The 16,816-nt window shown below is 44.2% G+C and overlaps 1 protein-coding gene across 5 annotated transcripts in view; it reads left to right on the forward strand.

The window, feature by feature from the left end:
* The window catches only part of scn5lab (sodium channel, voltage gated, type V-like, alpha b), a 207,717-nt gene that overhangs the window by 45,731 nt on the left and 145,170 nt on the right, over window positions 1–16,816 (forward strand). For all 5 annotated transcript variants that reach the window (XM_052503848.1, XM_052503846.1, XM_052503849.1 and 2 more), the window contains exons 4-5: window positions 1,158–1,248; window positions 8,409–8,537. In XM_052503848.1, coding sequence (XP_052359808.1) covers window positions 1,158–1,248; window positions 8,409–8,537 — 220 coding nt within the window. The remainder of the gene's footprint in view (window positions 1–1,157; window positions 1,249–8,408; window positions 8,538–16,816) is intronic.

The raw sequence follows: 16,816 nt of genomic DNA on the forward strand, positions 1-16,816 counted from the left end.
AGTAAAGTGCTGTCTGTGAGTGTGGGAATTTGAACGAGTCGTCATAGTAATGCTTGCTCAGGCAAAGGGACTTATGACACGGGAAGACATTATTTTTGACACCTCAGTTTTGGTAGGGGAGTCATTTGATTGTGTAACTGACCAGGGATTCAAACTCTAGTTGCCTGCTGGTAGCCCTCTGACCTAAAGCCTAAGCACAAGGTTACTCATTACAAGGGTTTTTCCGAACAACCTGTAAATACAAGCAACAATAAGAAAGCAGAACGTTCTCCCGTACGAATAGCCCAGACCATTTCCAACTACAAATGCAAATGAGGGACAATTTATTCTATCGGGAGATGTTTGATAGACAGATATCACCGGATCAACATTGAAGTACAGAGAGAAATCAACTGATCACAATCTTCTAAAATATAGGCCAAATTGAAAATTGGGGACAGGAAATCAACTTTCAAGTCACCTACTCAATTCCCCCTCACTAGCTGTGTTGAAGTTGCATATTTAATCTGTTTTTTAATAGGCAGTTTGGGTTCTACTTGCCACTCTCCACACAGCAAGGCGGATGTTTTAATCTTGCCTATGGAGTGAGAAGGGAGGGGGGAGTGGGAGGATAATGCTATTAGCACCATGGTGGCCAAGGCTAAACCAACAGCTGAGGTATAATTTTTGCCGTTAATTAGCGTTCGCCCCAGCAAATAGTTAGAATATTTGTTCTGTGCTTGCTCTTTGCCCCTGTGAGTATTTACAAGAGATATACTTCTTACTTTGGACAGATATTTCTATAGTATGTTTATTATTTCAGATCATTTTCAGTCATTTGGTTTCCTAAACATAGAAAATATTTAAACTATTAAAATGTACACCACACGCCTACAGTACATGCAGAGATGGTTTCTCAGCCTAGGCTTCACATACGGTATAAATCTGTGTCAATGTAGCTTTTGATCACTGAAATAGTATGTAACCACAATGTTGTTCTATTACACTATTTTTTTCTTTCTTCTATTCACTCAGTAGAGTGATATGACAGCAGGCAAACCAAACCTAGATGGGATACTTGGGCATAAATAATCACTACGAATGCATATTCAGAATAGTACTGTTGCAATTTATGTATATGTTGTTATTGAATCCACCATTTTCCTTAACCACGGGCACGTTATTCAGTCTGTTCATAATGTGCACTATTTTGACCAACTGTTGCTTCATGGCCATGTCGGAACCAGCGTATTGGGCCAAGTATGTTGAGTAAGTATGCCTTGTTCACCCATCATCTCTGTCTCTCAGCATTGACGCTAGCTTCTTCTGTGAATTCTCTCTGTGTTCTTCTTGCTGTTCCCTCAACCCTCTTTGACTGTATTGATCCTCTGTGCCCTATGTGTCCTGATGTAATGCTTTGCCAGGTGTTTGTTGCCTTGCCAACCACAATTAGCAAGTAAGTTCACGATTTTAGTGTACCCGGCTAATTTGCTAATTGCACTCTTGCTATGCTACATCGGAATGAACACCCATGGTATGGGTGTCACATACCGTTTATACATTCTTTCATTAAAGGGATTCATATTCCAACCAAACACTTTGATAAACAAACAATTGAAAGCAAAATCAATGATGGAATGGGAATTATCATTCAGTTGAATCTCTATCTATCTATCTATCTATCTATCTATCTATCTATCTATCTATCTATCTATCTATCTATCTATCTATCTATCTCTCTGTCTCTCTGTCTCTCTCTGTCTCTCTCTGTCTCTCTCTGTCTCTCTCTATGTCTCTGTCTCTCTCTCTCTGTCTCTCTCTATGTCTCTGTCTCTCTGTCTCTCTCTGTCTCTCTCTATGTCTCTGTCTCTCTCTCTCTGTCTCTCTCTATGTCTCTGTCTCTCTGTCTCTGTCTCTCTCTGTCTCTGTCTCTCTCTGTCTCTCTATCTCTCTGTCTCTCTATCTCTCTGTCTCTCTCTATGTCTCTGTCTCTCTATGTCTCTGTCTCTGTCTCTCTCTGTCTCTCCCTGTCTCTCTGTCTCTCCCTGTCTCTCTGTCTCTGTCTCTGTCTGTCTCTCTATCTCTCTGTCTCTCTATCTCTCTGTCTCTCTATATGTCTCTGTCTCTCTATGTCTCTGTCTCTCTCTGTCTCTGTCTCTCTCTGTCTCTCTCTGTCTCTCTCTGTCTCTCTCTGTGTCTCTGTCTCTGTCTCTGTCTCTGTCTCTGTCTCTGTCTCTGTCTCTCTCTGTGTCTCTGTCTCTGTCTCTGTCTCTGTCTCTGTCTCTCTCTGTCTCTCTCTGTCTCTCTCTGTCTGTCTCTGTCTGTCTCTGTCTGTCTCTCTCTGTCTCTGTCTCTCTCTGTCTCTCTCTGTCTCTCTCTGTCTCTCTCTGTCTCTCTCTCAGTCAATCATTCACGGTATAAGTTCATCTCACACAATGGATTTGCTGTTAGGCAGCGGTATGTGTTGTATGGATAGACGGGATTTGACCCACAGACATGTAACCAACGTAGTCTAGTCTGCCATGTTGTGATAAGCAACTGCCCTTTCTTTGAAACAGTCCAAAACCAGAGTACACTCTTAGAAGAAAAGGTGCCATCTAGAACCTCAAAGGGTTCTACAACTGTCCTCAAAGGAGAACCCTTTGAATAACCCTTTTTGGCTATAGGTAGAACCCTTTTGGTTCCATGTAGAACCATTTTGACAGAGGGTTCTACATGGAACCCAAAGTGGTTTTACATGTCCTATGGAGACAGCTGAAGAACCCTTTTGGAACTATTGTTTCTAAGAGTGTAAGCCCTCCAAGTTTACCTTTAATGAAGACAGTCTTTCAGACAGTCAACAACGCACTACCAATTGGCACGATCTGTAGCATGCAATGACTCCCAGTCAGTCACAGTCTACCTTCTTAACCTTACAGTCAGTAACAATGACAAAGACTAAAAGGAATATGGCTGTGCACTTCCTCCGAATGATGCATCCTCCATCCCAATCTCTGTTGCCTCGGAAGAGTCTCTCTCTCTCTCTTAATTTATTTTATGTTACAATGAAGTGACACACTGGATTTTAATGCCCATTCTTGTCTTGATGACCTGCTTAACTCATCAAGGAGCACTGCTGTCAAAGAGCTTGCTGTCTATGCCATTCCCTTCTGCTGCTCATTCTTACTGTCCTGTAGTAATGATACCTAAAGCTGATACATGTCTCTGTCTCTCCCTAAAGCTGCTACATGTCTCTGTCTCTAACCTAAATCTGCTACATGTCTCTGTCTCTCCCTAAAGCTGCTACATGTCTCTGTCTCTAACCTAAATCTGCTACATGTCTCTGTCTCTCCCTAAAGCTGCGACATGTCTCTGTCTCTCCCTAAAGCTGCTACATGTCTCTGTCTCTCCCTAAAGCTGCTACATGTCTCTGTCTCTCCCTAAAGCTGTTACATGTCTCTGTGTCTAACCTAAATCTGCTACATGTGTCTCTCTCCCTAAAGCTGCAACATGTCTCTGTCTCTCCCTAAAGCTGCTACATGGCTATGTCTCTCCCTAAAGCTGCTACATGTCTATGTCTCTCTCTAAAGCTGCTACATGTCTCTGTCTCTCCCTAAAGCTGCTACATGTCTCTGTATCTAACCTAAAGTTGCTACATGTCTCTGTCTCTAACCTAAAGCTGCTACATGTCTCTGTCTCTCCCTAAAGCTGCTACATGTCTCTGTCTCTAACCTAAAGTTGCTACATGTCTCTGTCTCTAACCTAAAGCTGCTACATGTCTCTATCTCTCCCTAAAACTGCTACATGTCTCTGTCTCTCCCTAAAGCTGCTACATGTCTCTGTCTCTCCCTAAAGCTGTTACATGTCTCTGTCTCTAACCTAAATCTGCTACATGTGTCTCTCTCCCTAAAGCTGCTACATGTCTCTGTCTCTCCCTAAAGCTGCTACATGTCTCTGTCTCTCCCTAAAGCTGCTACATGTCTCTGTCTCTACCTAAAACTGCTACATGGCTCTGTCTCTCCCTAAAGCTGCTACATGGCTCTGTCTCTCCCTAAAGCTGCTACATGGCTCTGTCTCTCCCTAAAGCTGCTACATGTCTCTGTCTCTAACCTAATGCTGCTACATGCCTCTGTCTCTACCTAAAACTGATACATGTCTCTGTCTCTCCCTAAAGCTGCTACTTGTCTCTGTCTCTACCTAAAGCTGATACATGTCTCTGTCTCTCCCTAAAGCTGCTACATGTCTCTGTCTCTAACCTAAATCTGCTACATGTGTCTCTCTCCCTAAAGCTGCTACATGTCTCTGTCTCTCCCTAAAGCTGCTACATGTCTCTGTCTCTCCCTAAAGCTGCTACATGTCTCTGTCTCTACCTAAAACTGCTACATGGCTCTGTCTCTCCCTAAAGCTGCTACATGGCTCTGTCTCTCCCTAAAGCTGCTACATGGCTCTGTCTCTCCCTAAAGCTGCTACATGTCTCTGTCTCTAACCTAATGCTGCTACATGCCTCTGTCTCTACCTAAAACTGATACATGTCTCTGTCTCTCCCTAAAGCTGCTACTTGTCTCTGTCTCTACCTAAAGCTGATACATGTCTCTGTCTCTCCCTAAAGCTGCTACATGTCTCTGTCTCTAACCTAAATCTGCTACATGTGTCTCTCTCCCTAAAGATGCTACTTGTCTCTGTCTCTACCTAAAGCTGATACATGTCTCTGTCTCTCCCTAAAGCTGCTACATGTCTCTGTCTCTAACCTAAATCTGCTACATGTGTCTCTCTCCCTAAAGCTGCGACATGTATCTGTCTCTCCCTAAAGCTGCTACATGTCTCTGTCTCTCCCTAAAGCTGCTACATGTCTCTGTCTCTCCCTAAAGCTGCTACATGTCTCTGTCTCTAACCTAAAGTTGCTACATGTCTCTGTCTCTAACCTAAAGCTGCTACATGTCTCTGTCTCTACCTAAAGCTGATACATGTCTCTGTCTCTCCCTAAAGCTGATACGTGTCTCTGTCTCTCCCTAAAGCTGATACATGTCTCTGTCTCTAACCTAAATCTGCTACACGTGTCTCTCTCCCTAAATCTGCTACATGTCTCTGTCTCTCCCTAAAGCTGCTACATGGCTCTGTCTCTCCCCAAAGCTGCTACATGGCTCTGTCTCTCCCTAAAGCTGCTACATGTCTCTGTCTCTCCCTAAAGCTGCTACATGTCTCTGTCTCTAACCTAATGCTGCTACATGTCTCTGTCTCTACCTAAAGCTGATACATGTCTCTGTCTCTCCCTAAAGCTGCTACTTGTCTCTGTCTCTACCTAAAGCTGATACATGTCTCTGTCTCTCCCTAAAGCTGCTACATGTCTCTGTCTCTAACCTAAATCTGCTATATGTGTCTCTCTCCTAAAGCTGCTACATGTCTCTGTCTCTACCTAAAGCTGATACATGTCTCTGTCTCTCCCTAAAGCTGCTACATGTCTCTGTCTCTCCCTAAAGCTGCTACATGTCTCTGTCTCTAACCTAAAGTTGCTACATGTCTCTGTCTCTCCCTAAAACTGCTACATGGCTCTGTCTCTCCCTAAAGCTGCTACATGGCTCTGTCTCTCCCTAAAGCTGCTACATGGCTCTGTCTCTCCCTAAAGCTGCTACATGGCTCTGTCTCTCCCTAAAGCTGCTACATGTCTCTGTCTCTAACCTAAATCTGCTACATGTGTCTCTCTCCCTAAAGATGCTACTTGTCTCTGTCTCTACCTAAAGCTGATACATGTCTCTGTCTCTCCCTAAAGCTGCTACATGTCTCTGTCTCTAACCTAAATCTGCTACATGTGTCTCTCTCCTAAAGCTGCGACATGTATCTGTCTCTCCCTAAAGCTGCTACATGTCTCTGTCTCTCCCTAAAGCTGCTACATGTCTCTGTCTCTCCCTAAAGCTGCTACATGTCTCTGTCTCTAACCTAAAGTTGCTACATGTCTCTGTCTCTAACCTAAAGCTGCTACATGTCTCTGTCTCTACCTAAAGCTGATACATGTCTCTGTCTCTCCCTAAAGCTGATACGTGTCTCTGTCTCTCCCTAAAGCTGATACATGTCTCTGTCTCTAACCTAAATCTGCTACACGTGTCTCTCTCCCTAAATCTGCTACATGTCTCTGTCTCTCCCTAAAGCTGCTACATGGATCTGTCTCTCCCCAAAGCTGCTACATGGCTCTGTCTCTCCCTAAAGCTGCTACATGTCTCTGTCTCTCCCTAAAGCTGCTACATGTCTCTGTCTCTAACCTAATGCTGCTACATGTCTCTGTCTCTACCTAAAGCTGATACATGTCTCTGTCTCTCCCTAAAGCTGCTACTTGTCTCTGTCTCTACCTAAAGCTGATACATGTCTCTGTCTCTCCCTAAAGCTGCTACATGTCTCTGTCTCTAACCTAAATCTGCTATATGTGTCTCTCTCCCTAAAGCTGCTACATGTCTCTGTCTCTACCTAAAGCTGATACATGTCTCTGTCTCTCCCTAAAGCTGCTACATGTCTCTGTCTCTCCCTAAAGCTGCTACATGTCTCTGTCTCTAACCTAAAGTTGCTACATGTCTCTGTCTCTCCCTAAAACTGCTACATGGCTCTGTCTCTCCCTAAAGCTGCTACATGGCTCTGTCTCTCCCTAAAGCTGCTACATGGCTCTGTCTCTCCCTAAAGCTGCTACATGTCTCTGTCTCTAACCTAATGCTGCTACATGTCTCTGTCTCTACCTAAAACTGATACATGTCTCTGTCTCTCCCTAAAGCTGCTACTTGTCTCTGTCTCTACCTAAAGCTGATACATGTCTCTGTCTCTCCCTAAAGCTGCTACATGTCTCTGTCTCTAACCTAAATCTGCTACATGTGTCTCTCTCCCTAAAGCTGCTACTTGTCTCTGTCTCTACCTAAAGCTGATACATGTCTCTGTCTCTCCCTAAAGCTGCTACATGTCTCTGTCTCTAACCTAAATCTGCTACATGTGTCTCTCTCCCTAAAGCTGCGACATGTATCTGTCTCTCCCTAAAGCTGCTACATGTCTCTGTCTCTCCCTAAAGCTGCTACATGTCTCTGTCTCTCCCTAAAGCTGCTACATGTCTCTGTCTCTAACCTAAAGTTGCTACATGTCTCTGTCTCTAACCTAAAGCTGCTACATGTCTCTGTCTCTACCTAAAGCTGATACATGTCTCTGTCTCTCCCGAAAGCTGATACGTGTCTCTGTCTCTCCCTAAAGCTGATACATGTCTCTGTCTCTAACCTAAATCTGCTACATGTCTCTGTCTCTCCCTAAAGCTGCTACATGGCTCTGTCTCTCCCCAAAGCTGCTACATGGCTCTGTCTCTCCCTAAAGCTGCTACATGTCTCTGTCTCTCCCTAAAGCTGCTACATGTCTCTGTCTCTAACCTAATGCTGCTACATGTCTCTGTCTCTACCTAAAGCTGCTACTTGTCTCTGTCTCTACCTAAAGCTGATACATGTCTCTGTCTCTCCCTAAAGCGGCTACATGTCTCTGTCTCTCCCTAAAGCTGCTACATGTCTCTGTCTCTCCCTAAAGCTGCTACATGTCTCTGTCTCTCCCTAAAGCTGCTACATGTCTCTGTCTCTCCCTAAAGCTGCTATATGTCTCTGTCTCTAACCTAAAGATGCTACATGTCTCTGTCTCTCCTTGAAGCTGCTACATGTCTGTCTCTGTCTCTCCCTAAAGCTGATACATGTCTCTGTCTCTCTCTAAAGCGGCTACATGTCTCTGTCTCTCCCTAAAGCGGCTACATGTCTCTGTCTCTCCCTAAAGCTGCTACATGTCTCTGTCTCTAACCTAAAGATGCTACATGTCTCTGTCTCTAACCTAAAGATGCTACATGTCTCTGTCTCTCCCTAAAGCTGCTACATGGCTCTGTCTCTACCTAAAGCTGATACATGTCTCTGTCTCTCCCTAAAGCTGCTACATGTCTCTGTCTCTAACCTAAAGATGCTACATGTCTCTGTCTCTCCTTGAAGCTGCTACATGTCTGTCTCTGTCTCTCCCTAAAGCTGATACATGTCTCTGTCTCTCTCTAAAGCGGCTACATGTCTCTGTCTCTCCCTAAAGCGGCTACATGTCTCTGTCTCTCCCTAAAGCTGCTACATGTCTCTGTCTCTAACCTAAAGATGCTACATGTCTCTGTCTCTAACCTAAAGATGCTACATGTCTCTGTCTCTCCCTAAAGCGGCTACATGTCTCTGTCTCTCCCTAAAGCTGCTACATGTCTCTGTCTCTCCTTGAAGCTGCTACATGTCTGTCTCTGTCTCTTTCCTATTGGTTTCTTTCTTCTTTAAAAAATATGTTTTATTTGAACTGCACTCTGAGTCGGGGAACCATGCGGAGGAAGAAGAGCAGTGTTTTGCTCCTCACCCTCGCTCATGCCATTTCCTGCTAATGTTTTGACCTTTTGTTCCCCCCTTCCCTTACCCCATACACCCGCCCAGGTACACTTTCACTGGAATTTACACGTTTGAGTCATTGATAAAGATTCTGGCGAGGGGATTCTGTGTGGGGCCATTTACCTTCCTGCGGGACCCGTGGAACTGGCTGGATTTCAGTGTGATTGTCATGGCGTAAGTATCTCTTTTGCTACAGTAGACCTCTCTGTATTGCTCCTGTTAGTGTCTGACACTTGAACCTACTTCCTTTAAACCTGCCATCTACTTCCTTTTAACCTGCTCTCTCCTTCCTTTAACCTGCCATCCACTTTCTTTTAACATGCCCTCTCCTTCCTTTTAACCTGCCCTCTCCTATCTTTTAACCTGTCCTCTCCTTCCTTTTAACCTGCCCTCTCCTTCCTTTTAACCTGCCCTCTCCTTCCTTTTAAACTGCCCTCTTTCCTTTTAACCTGCCCTCTCCTTCCTTTTAACCTGCCCTCTCCTTCCTTTTAACCTGCCCTCTCCTTCCTTTTAACCTACCCTCTCCTTCCTTTTAACCTGCCATCCACTTTCTTTTAACATGCCCTCTCCTACCTTTTAAACTGCCCTCTCCTACCTTTTAACCTGCCCTCTCCTTCCTTTTAACCTGCCCTCTCCTTCCTTTTAACCTGCCCTCTCCTTCCTTTTAATCTGCCCTCTCCTTCCTTTTAACCTACCCTCTCCTTCCTTTTAACATGCCCTCTCCTTCCTTTTAACATGCCCTCTCCTTCCTTTTAACATGCCCTCTCCTTCCTTTTAACATGCCCTCTCCTACCTTTTAACATGCCCTCTCCTTCCTTTTAACCTGCCCTCTCCTTCCTTTAACCTGCCCTCTCCTTCCTTTTAACCTGCCCTCTCCTTACTTTTAACCTGCCCTCTCCTACCTTTTAACCTGCCCTCTCCTTCCTTTTAACCTGCCCTCTCCTTCCTTTTAACCTGCCCTCTCCTACCTTTTAACCTGCCCTCTCCTTCCTTTTAACATGCCCTCTCCTTCCTTTTAACCTGCCCTCTCCTTCCTTTTAACCTGCCCTCTCCTACCTTTTAACCTGCCCTCTCCTTCCTTTTAACATGCCCTCTCCTTCCTTTTAACATGCCCTCTCCTTCCTTTTAACCTGCCCTCTCCTTCCTTTTAACCTGCCCTCTCCTTCCTTTTAACCTGCCCTCTCCTACCTTTTAACCTGCCCTCTCCTTCCTTTTAATCTGCCCTCTCCTACCTTTTAACCTGCCCTCTCCTTCCTTTTAATCTGCCCTCTCCTTCATTTTAACCTGCCCTCTCCTTCCTTTTAATCTGCCCTCTCCTTCCTTTTAACATGCCCTCTCCTTCCTTTTAATCTGCCCTCTCCTACTTTTTAATCTGCCCTCTCCTACCTTTTAACCTGCCCTCTCCTTCCTTTTAATCTGCCCTCTCCTTCCTTTTAACCTGCCCTCTCCTTCCTTTTAATCTGCCCTCTCCTACCTTTTAATCTGCCCTCTCCTTCCTTTTAACCTGCTCTCTCCTTCCCTTTAACATGCCCTCTCCTTCCTTTTAACCTGCCCTCTCCTACCTTTTAACCTGTCCTCTCCTTCCTTTTAACCTGCCCTCTCCTTCCTTTTAACCTGCCCTCTCCTTCCTTTTAACCTGCCCTCTCCTTCCTTTTAACCTGCCCTCTCCTTCCTTTTAACCTGCCCTCTCCTTCCTTTTAACCTACCCTCTCCTTCCTTTTAACCTGCCATCCACTTTCTTTTAACATGCCCTCTCCTACCTTTTAACCTGCCCTCTCCTACCTTTTAACCTGCCCTCTCCTTCCTTTTAACCTGCCCTCTCCTTCCTTTTAACCTGCCCTCTCCTTCCTTTTAATCTGCCCTCTCCTTCCTTTTAACCTACCCTCTCCTTCCTTTTAACATGCCCTCTCCTTCCTTTTGACATGCCCTCTCCTACCTTTTAACATGCCCTCTCCTTCCTTTTAACCTGCCCTCTCCTTCCTTTAACCTGCCCTCTCCTTCCTTTTAACCTGCCCTCTCCTTACTTTTAACCTGCCCTCTCCTACCTTTTAACCTGCCCTCTCCTTCCTTTTAACCTGCCCTCTCCTTCCTTTTAACCTGCCCTCTCCTACCTTTTAACCTGCCCTCTAATCTGTCCACTCCTTCCTTTTAAACTGTCCTCTCATTCCTTTTAAGCTGTCCTTCCTTTTAATCTGTCCTCTCCTTCCTTTTAATCTGTCCTCTACTTCCTTTTAATCTGTCCTCTCCTTCCTTTTAACCTGCCCTTTCCTTCCTTTTAACCTGCCATCTACTTCTTGTTAAGCTGTCCTCTCCTTCCTTTTAAGCTGTCCTTTCTTTTAAGGTGCCCTCTCTTTCCTTTAACCTGTCCTCTCCTTCCTTTTAACCTGCCCTCTACTTATTTTTAAGCTGTCCTCTCCTTCCTTTTAAACTGTCCTTCCTTTTAAACTGTCCTTTCCTTCCTTTTAACCTGTCCTCTCCTTCCTTTTAAGCTGTCCTCTCCTTCCTTTTAAGCTGTCCTTCCTTTTAAACTGTCCTTCCTTTTAACCTGTCCTCTCCTTCCTTTTCAGCTGTCCTCTCCTTCCTTTTCAGCTGTCCTTCCTATTAAGCTGTCCTCTCCTTCCTTTTAATCTGTCCTCTCCGTCCTTTTAATCTGTCCACTCCTTCCTTTTAAACTGTCCTCTCATTCCTTTTAAGCTGTCCTTTCTTTTAAGCTGTCCTCTCCTTCCTTTTAATCTGCCCTCTCCTTCCTTTTAACATGCCCTCTCCTTCCTTTTAATCTGCCCTCTCCTACTTTTTAATCTGCCCTCTCCTACCTTTTAACCTGCCCTCTCCTTCCTTTTAATCTGCCCTCTCCTTCCTTTTAACCTGCCCTCTCCTTCCTTTTAACCTGCCCTCTCCTTCCTTTTAACCTGCCCTCTCCTTCCTTTTAACCTGCCCTCTCCTTCCTTTTAACCTGCCCTCTCCTACCTTTTAACCTGCCCTCTAATCTGTCCACTCCTTCCTTTTAAACTGTCCTCTCATTCCTTTTAAGCTGTCCTTTCTTTTAAGCTGCCCTCTACTTCCTTTTAAGGTGTCCTCTCCTTCCTTTTAATCTGTCCTCTCCTTCCTTTTAATCTGTCCTCTACTTCCTTTTAATCTGTCCTTCCTTTTAAGCTGTCCTCTCCTTCCTTTTAATCTGTCCTTTCTTTTAAGGTGCCCTCTCTTTCCTTTAACCTGTCCTCTCCTTCCTTTTAACCTGCCCTCTACTTATTTTTAAGCTGTCCTCTCCTTCCTTTTAAACTGTCCTTCCTTTTAAACTGTCCTTTCCTTCCTTTTAACCTGTCCTCTCCTTCCTTTTAAGCTGTCCTCTCCTTCCTTTTAAGCTGTCCTTCCTTTTAAACTGTCCTTCCTTTTAACCTGTCCTCTCCTTCCTTTTCAGCTGTCCTCTCCTTCCTTTTCAGCTGTCCTTCCTTTTAAGCTGTCCTCTCCTTCCTTTTAATCTGTCCTCTCCTTCCTTTTAACCTGCCCTCTACTTATTTTCAAGCTGTCCTCTCCTTCCTTTGAACCTGTCCTTCCTTTTAAACTGTCCTTCCTTTTAACCTGTCCTCTCCTTCCTTTTAAGCTGTCCTCTCCTTCCTTTTCAGCTGTCCTTCCTTTTAAGCTGTCCTCTCCTTCCTTTTAAGCTGTCCTCTCCTTCCTTTTAATCTGTCCTCTCCTTCCTTTTAATCTGTCCACTCCTTCCTTTTAAACTGTCCTCTCATTCCTTTTAAGCTGTCCTTTCTTTTAAGCTGCCCTCTCTTTCCTTTAACCTGTCCTCTCCTTCCTTTTAACCTGCCCTCTACTTATTTTTAAGCTGTCCTCTCCTTCCTTTTAAACTGTCCTTCCTTTTAAACTGTCCTTTCCTTCCTTTTAACCTGTCCTCTCCTTCCTTTTAAGCTGTCCTCTCCTTCCTTTTAAGCTGTCCTTCCTTTTAACCTGTCCTCTCCTTCCTTTTCAGCTGTCCTCTCCTTCCTTTTCAGCTGTCCTTCCTTTTAAGCTGTCCTCTCCTTCCTTTTAATCTGTCCTCTCCTTCCTTTTAACCTGCCCTCTACTTATTTTCAAGCTGTCCTCTCCTTCCTTTGAACCTGTCCTTCCTTTTAAACTGTCCTTCCTTTTAACCTGTCCTCTCCTTCCTTTTAAGCTGTCCTCTCCTTCCTTTTCAGCTGTCCTTCCTTTTAAGCTGTCCTCTCCTTCCTTTTAAGCTGTCCTCTCCTTCCTTTTAATCTGTCCTCTCCTTCCTTTTAATCTGTCCACTCCTTCCTTTTAAACTGTCCTCTCATTCCTTTTAAGCTGTCCTTTCTTTTAAGCTGCCCTCTACTTCCTTTTAAGGTGTCCTCTCCTTCCTTTTAATCTGTCCTCTCCTTCCTTTTAATCTGTCCTCTCCTTCCTTTTAACCTGCCCTTTCATTCCCTTTAATCTGCCATCTACTTCTTGGTAAGCTGTCCTCTCCTTCCTTTTAAGCTGTCCTTTCTTTTAAGGTGCCCTCTCTTTCCTTTAACCTGTCCTCTCCTTCCTTTTAACCTGCCCTCTACTTATTTTTAAGCTGTCCTCTCCTTCCTTTTAAACTGTCCTTCCTTTTAAACTGTCCTTTCCTTCCTTTTAACCTGTCCTCTCCTTCCTTTTAAGCTGTCCTCTCCTTCCTTTTAAGCTGTCCTTCCTTTTAAACTGTCCTTCCTTTTAACCTGTCCTCTCCTTCCTTTTCAGCTGTCCTCTCCTTCCTTTTAAGCTGTCCTTCCTTTTAAGCTGTCCTCTCCTTCCTTTTAATCTGTCCTCTCCGTCCTTTTAATCTGTCCACTCCTTCCTTTTAAACTGTCCTCTCATTCCTTTTAAGCTGTCCTTTCTTTTAAGCTGCCCTCTCCTTGCTTTTAATCTGCCCTCTCCTTCCTTTTAACATGCCCTCTCCTTCCTTTTAATCTGCCCTCTCCTACTTTTAATCTGCCCTCTCCTACCTTTTAACCTGCCCTCTCCTTCCTTTTAATCTGCCCTCTCCTTCCTTTTAACCTGCCCTCTCCTTCCTTTTAATCTGCCCTCTCCTACCTTTTAATCTGCCCTCTCCTACCTTTTAACCTACCCTCTCCTTCCTTTTAACATGCCCTCTCCTTCCTTTTAACCTGCCCTCTACTTATTTTCAAGCTGTCCTCTCCTTCCTTTGAAGCTGTCCTTCCTTTTAAACTGTCCTTCCTTTTAACCTGTCCTCTCCTTCCTTTTAATCTGTCCTTCCTTTTAAGCTGTCCTCTCCTTCCTTTTAATCTGTCCTCTCCTTCCTTTTAATCTGTCCACTCCTTCCGTTTAAACTGTCCTCTCATTCCTTTTAAGCTGTCCTTTCTTTTAAGCTGCCCTCTCCTTCCTTTTAATCTGCCCTCTCCTTCCTTTTAATCTGCCCTCTCCTTCCTTTTAATCTGCCCTATCCTTCCTTTTAACCTGCCCTCTCCTTCCTTTTAACCTACCCTCTTCTTCCTTTTAACCTGCCCTCTACTTATTTTCAAGCTGTCCTCTCCTTCCTTTGAAGCTGTCCTTCCTTTTAAACTGTCCTTCCTTTTAACCTGTCCTCTCCTTCCTTTTCAGCTGTCCTTTCTTTTAAGCTGCCCTCTACTTCCTTTTAAGGTGTCCTCTCCTTCCTTTTAATCTGTCCTCTCCTTCCTTTTAATCTGTCCTCTACTTCCTTTTAATCTGTCCTCTCCTTCCTTTTAACCTGCCCTTTCCTTCCTTTTAACCTGCCATCTACTTCTTGTTAAGCTGTCCTCTCCTTCCTTTTAAGCTGTCCTTTCTTTTAAGGTGCCCTCTCTTTCCTTTAACCTGTCCTCTCCTTCCTTTTAACCTGCCCTCTACTTATTTTTAAGCTGTCCTCTCCTTCCTTTTAAACTGTCCTTCCTTTTAACCTGTCCTCTCCTTCCTTTTAACCTGCCCTCTCCTTCCTTTTAATCTGTCCTCTCCTTCCTTTTAATCTGCCCTCTCTTTCCTTTTAATCTGTCCTCTCCTTCCTTTTAATCTGTCCTCTACTTCCTTTTAATCTGTCCTCTCCTTCCTTTTAACCTGCCCTCTCCTTCCTTTTAACCTGCCCTCTCCTTCCTTTTAACCTGCCATCTACTTCTTGTTAAACTGTCCTCTCCTTCCTTTTAAGATGTCCTTTCTTTTAAGATGTCCTCCCCTTCCTTTTAACCTGTCCTCTCCTTCCTTTTAACCTGCCCTCTCCTTCCTTTTAACCTGCCCTCTCCTTCCTTTTAACCTGCCATCTACTTCTTGTTAAACTGTCCTCTCCTTCCTTTTAACCTGCCATCTACTTCTTGCTAAGCTGTCCTCTCCTTCCTTTTAACCTGCCATCTACTTCTTGTTAAACTGTCCTCTCCTTCCTTTTAACCTGCCATCTACTTCTTGCTAAGCTGTCCTCTCCTTCCTTTTAACCTGCCATCTACTTCTTGTTAAACTGTCCTCTCCTTCCTTTTAACCTGCCATCTACTTCTTGCTAAGCTGTCCTCTCCTTCCTTTTAAGCTGTCCTTTCTTTGAAGGTGCCCTCTCTTTCCTTTAACCTGTCCTCTCCTTCCTTTTAACCTGCCCTGTACTTATTTTCAAGCTGTCCTCTCCTTCCTTTGAAGCTGTCCTTCCTTTTAAACTGTCCTGCCTTTTAACCTGTCCTCTCCTTCCTTTTAAGCTGTCCTCTCCTTCCTTTTCAGCTGTCCTTCCTTTTAATCTGTCCTCTCCTTCCTTTTAATCTGTGCTCTCCTTCCTTTTAATCTGTCCACTCCTTCCTTTTAAACTGCCCTCTACTTCCTTTTAAGGTGTCCTCTCCTTCCTTTTAATCTGTCCTCTCCCTCCTTTTAATCTGTCCTCTACTTCCTTTTAATCTGTCCTCTACTTCCTTTTAATCTGTCCTCTCCTTCCTTTTAACCTGCCCTTTCCTTCCTTTTAACCTGCCATCGACTTCTTGTTAAGCTGTCCTCTCCTTCCTTTTAAGCTGTCCTTTCTTTTAAGGTGCCCTCTCTTTCCTTTAACCTGTCCTCTCCTTCCTTTTAAGCTGTCATCTACTTCTTTGTAACCTGTCCTCTCCTTCCTTTTAATCTGCCCTCTCCTTCCTTTTAATCTGTCCTCTCCTTCCTTTTAATCTGCCCTCTCATTCCTTTTAATCTGTCCTCTCCTTCCTTTTAATCTGTCCTCTACTTCCTTTTAATCTGTCCTCTCCTTCCTTTTAACCTGCCCTCTACTTCCTTTTAAGTTGTCCTCTCCTTCCTTTTAATCTGTCCTCTCCTTCCTTTTAAGCTGTCCTCTCCTTCCCTTTAAGTTGTCCTTCCTTTTAAGCTGTCCTCTCCTTCCTTTTAAACTGTCCTCTCCTTCCTTTTAACCTGTCCTCTCCTTCCTTTTAACCTGTCCTCTTCTTCCTTTTAAGTTGTCCGCTCCTTCCTTTTAAGTTGTCCTCTCCTTCCTTTTAATCTGTCCTCTCCTTCCTTTTAACCTGTCCTCTTATTTCTTTTAAGCTTCCCTCTACTTCCTTTTAAGGTGTCCTCTCCTTCCTTTAAACCTGCCCTCTCCTTCCTTTTAACCTGCCATCTACTTCTTGTTAAGCTGTCCTCTCCTTCCTTTTAAGCTGTCCTTTCTTTTAAGGTGCCCTCTCTTTCCTTTAACCTGTCCTCTCCTTCCTTTTAACCTGCCCTCTACTTATTTTTAAGCTGTCCTCTCCTTCCTTTTAAGCTGTCCTTCCTTTTAAACTGTCCTTCCTTTTAACCTGTCCTCTCCTTCCTTTTAAGCTGTCCTCTCCTTCCTTTTCAGCTGTCCTTCCTTTTAAGCTGTCCTCTCCTTCCTTTTAAGTTGTCCGCTCCTTCCTTTTAAGTTGTCCTTCCTTTTAAGCTGTCCTCTCCTTTCTTTTAAGTTGTCCTCTCCTTCCTTTTCAGCTGTCCTTCCTTTTAACCTGTCCTCTCCTCCCGTTTAACCTGTCCTCTCCTTCCTTTTAAGCTGTCCTCTCCTTCCTTTTAAGCTGTCCTCTCCTTCCTTTTAAACTGTCCTCTCCTTCCTTTTAACCTGTCCTCTCCTTCCTTTTAAGTTGTCCTCTCCTTCCTTTTAAGTTGTCCTCTCCTTTTTTTAATCTGTCCTCTCCTTCCTTTTAACCTGTCCTCTTATTTCTTTTAATCTTCCCTCTACTTCCTTTTAAGGTGTCCTCTCCTTCCTTTTAATCTGTCCTCTACTTCCTTTTAAACTGTCCTCTCCTTCCTTTTAACCTACCCTCTCCTTCCTTTAAACCTGCCCTCTCCTTCCTTTTAACCTGCCATCTACTTCTTGTTAAGCTGTCCTCTCCTTCCTTTTAAGCTGTCCTTTCTTTTAAGGTGCCCTCTCTTTCCTTTAACCTGTCCTCTCCTTCCTTTTAACCTGCCCTCTACTTATTTTTAAGCTGTCCTCTCCTTCCTTTTAAGCTGTCCTTCCTTTTAACCTTTCCTCTCCTTCCTTT

Source organism: Oncorhynchus keta, chromosome 4 (assembly GCF_023373465.1).
Source record: "Oncorhynchus keta strain PuntledgeMale-10-30-2019 chromosome 4, Oket_V2, whole genome shotgun sequence".
NCBI lineage: Eukaryota > Metazoa > Chordata > Actinopteri > Salmoniformes > Salmonidae > Oncorhynchus > Oncorhynchus keta.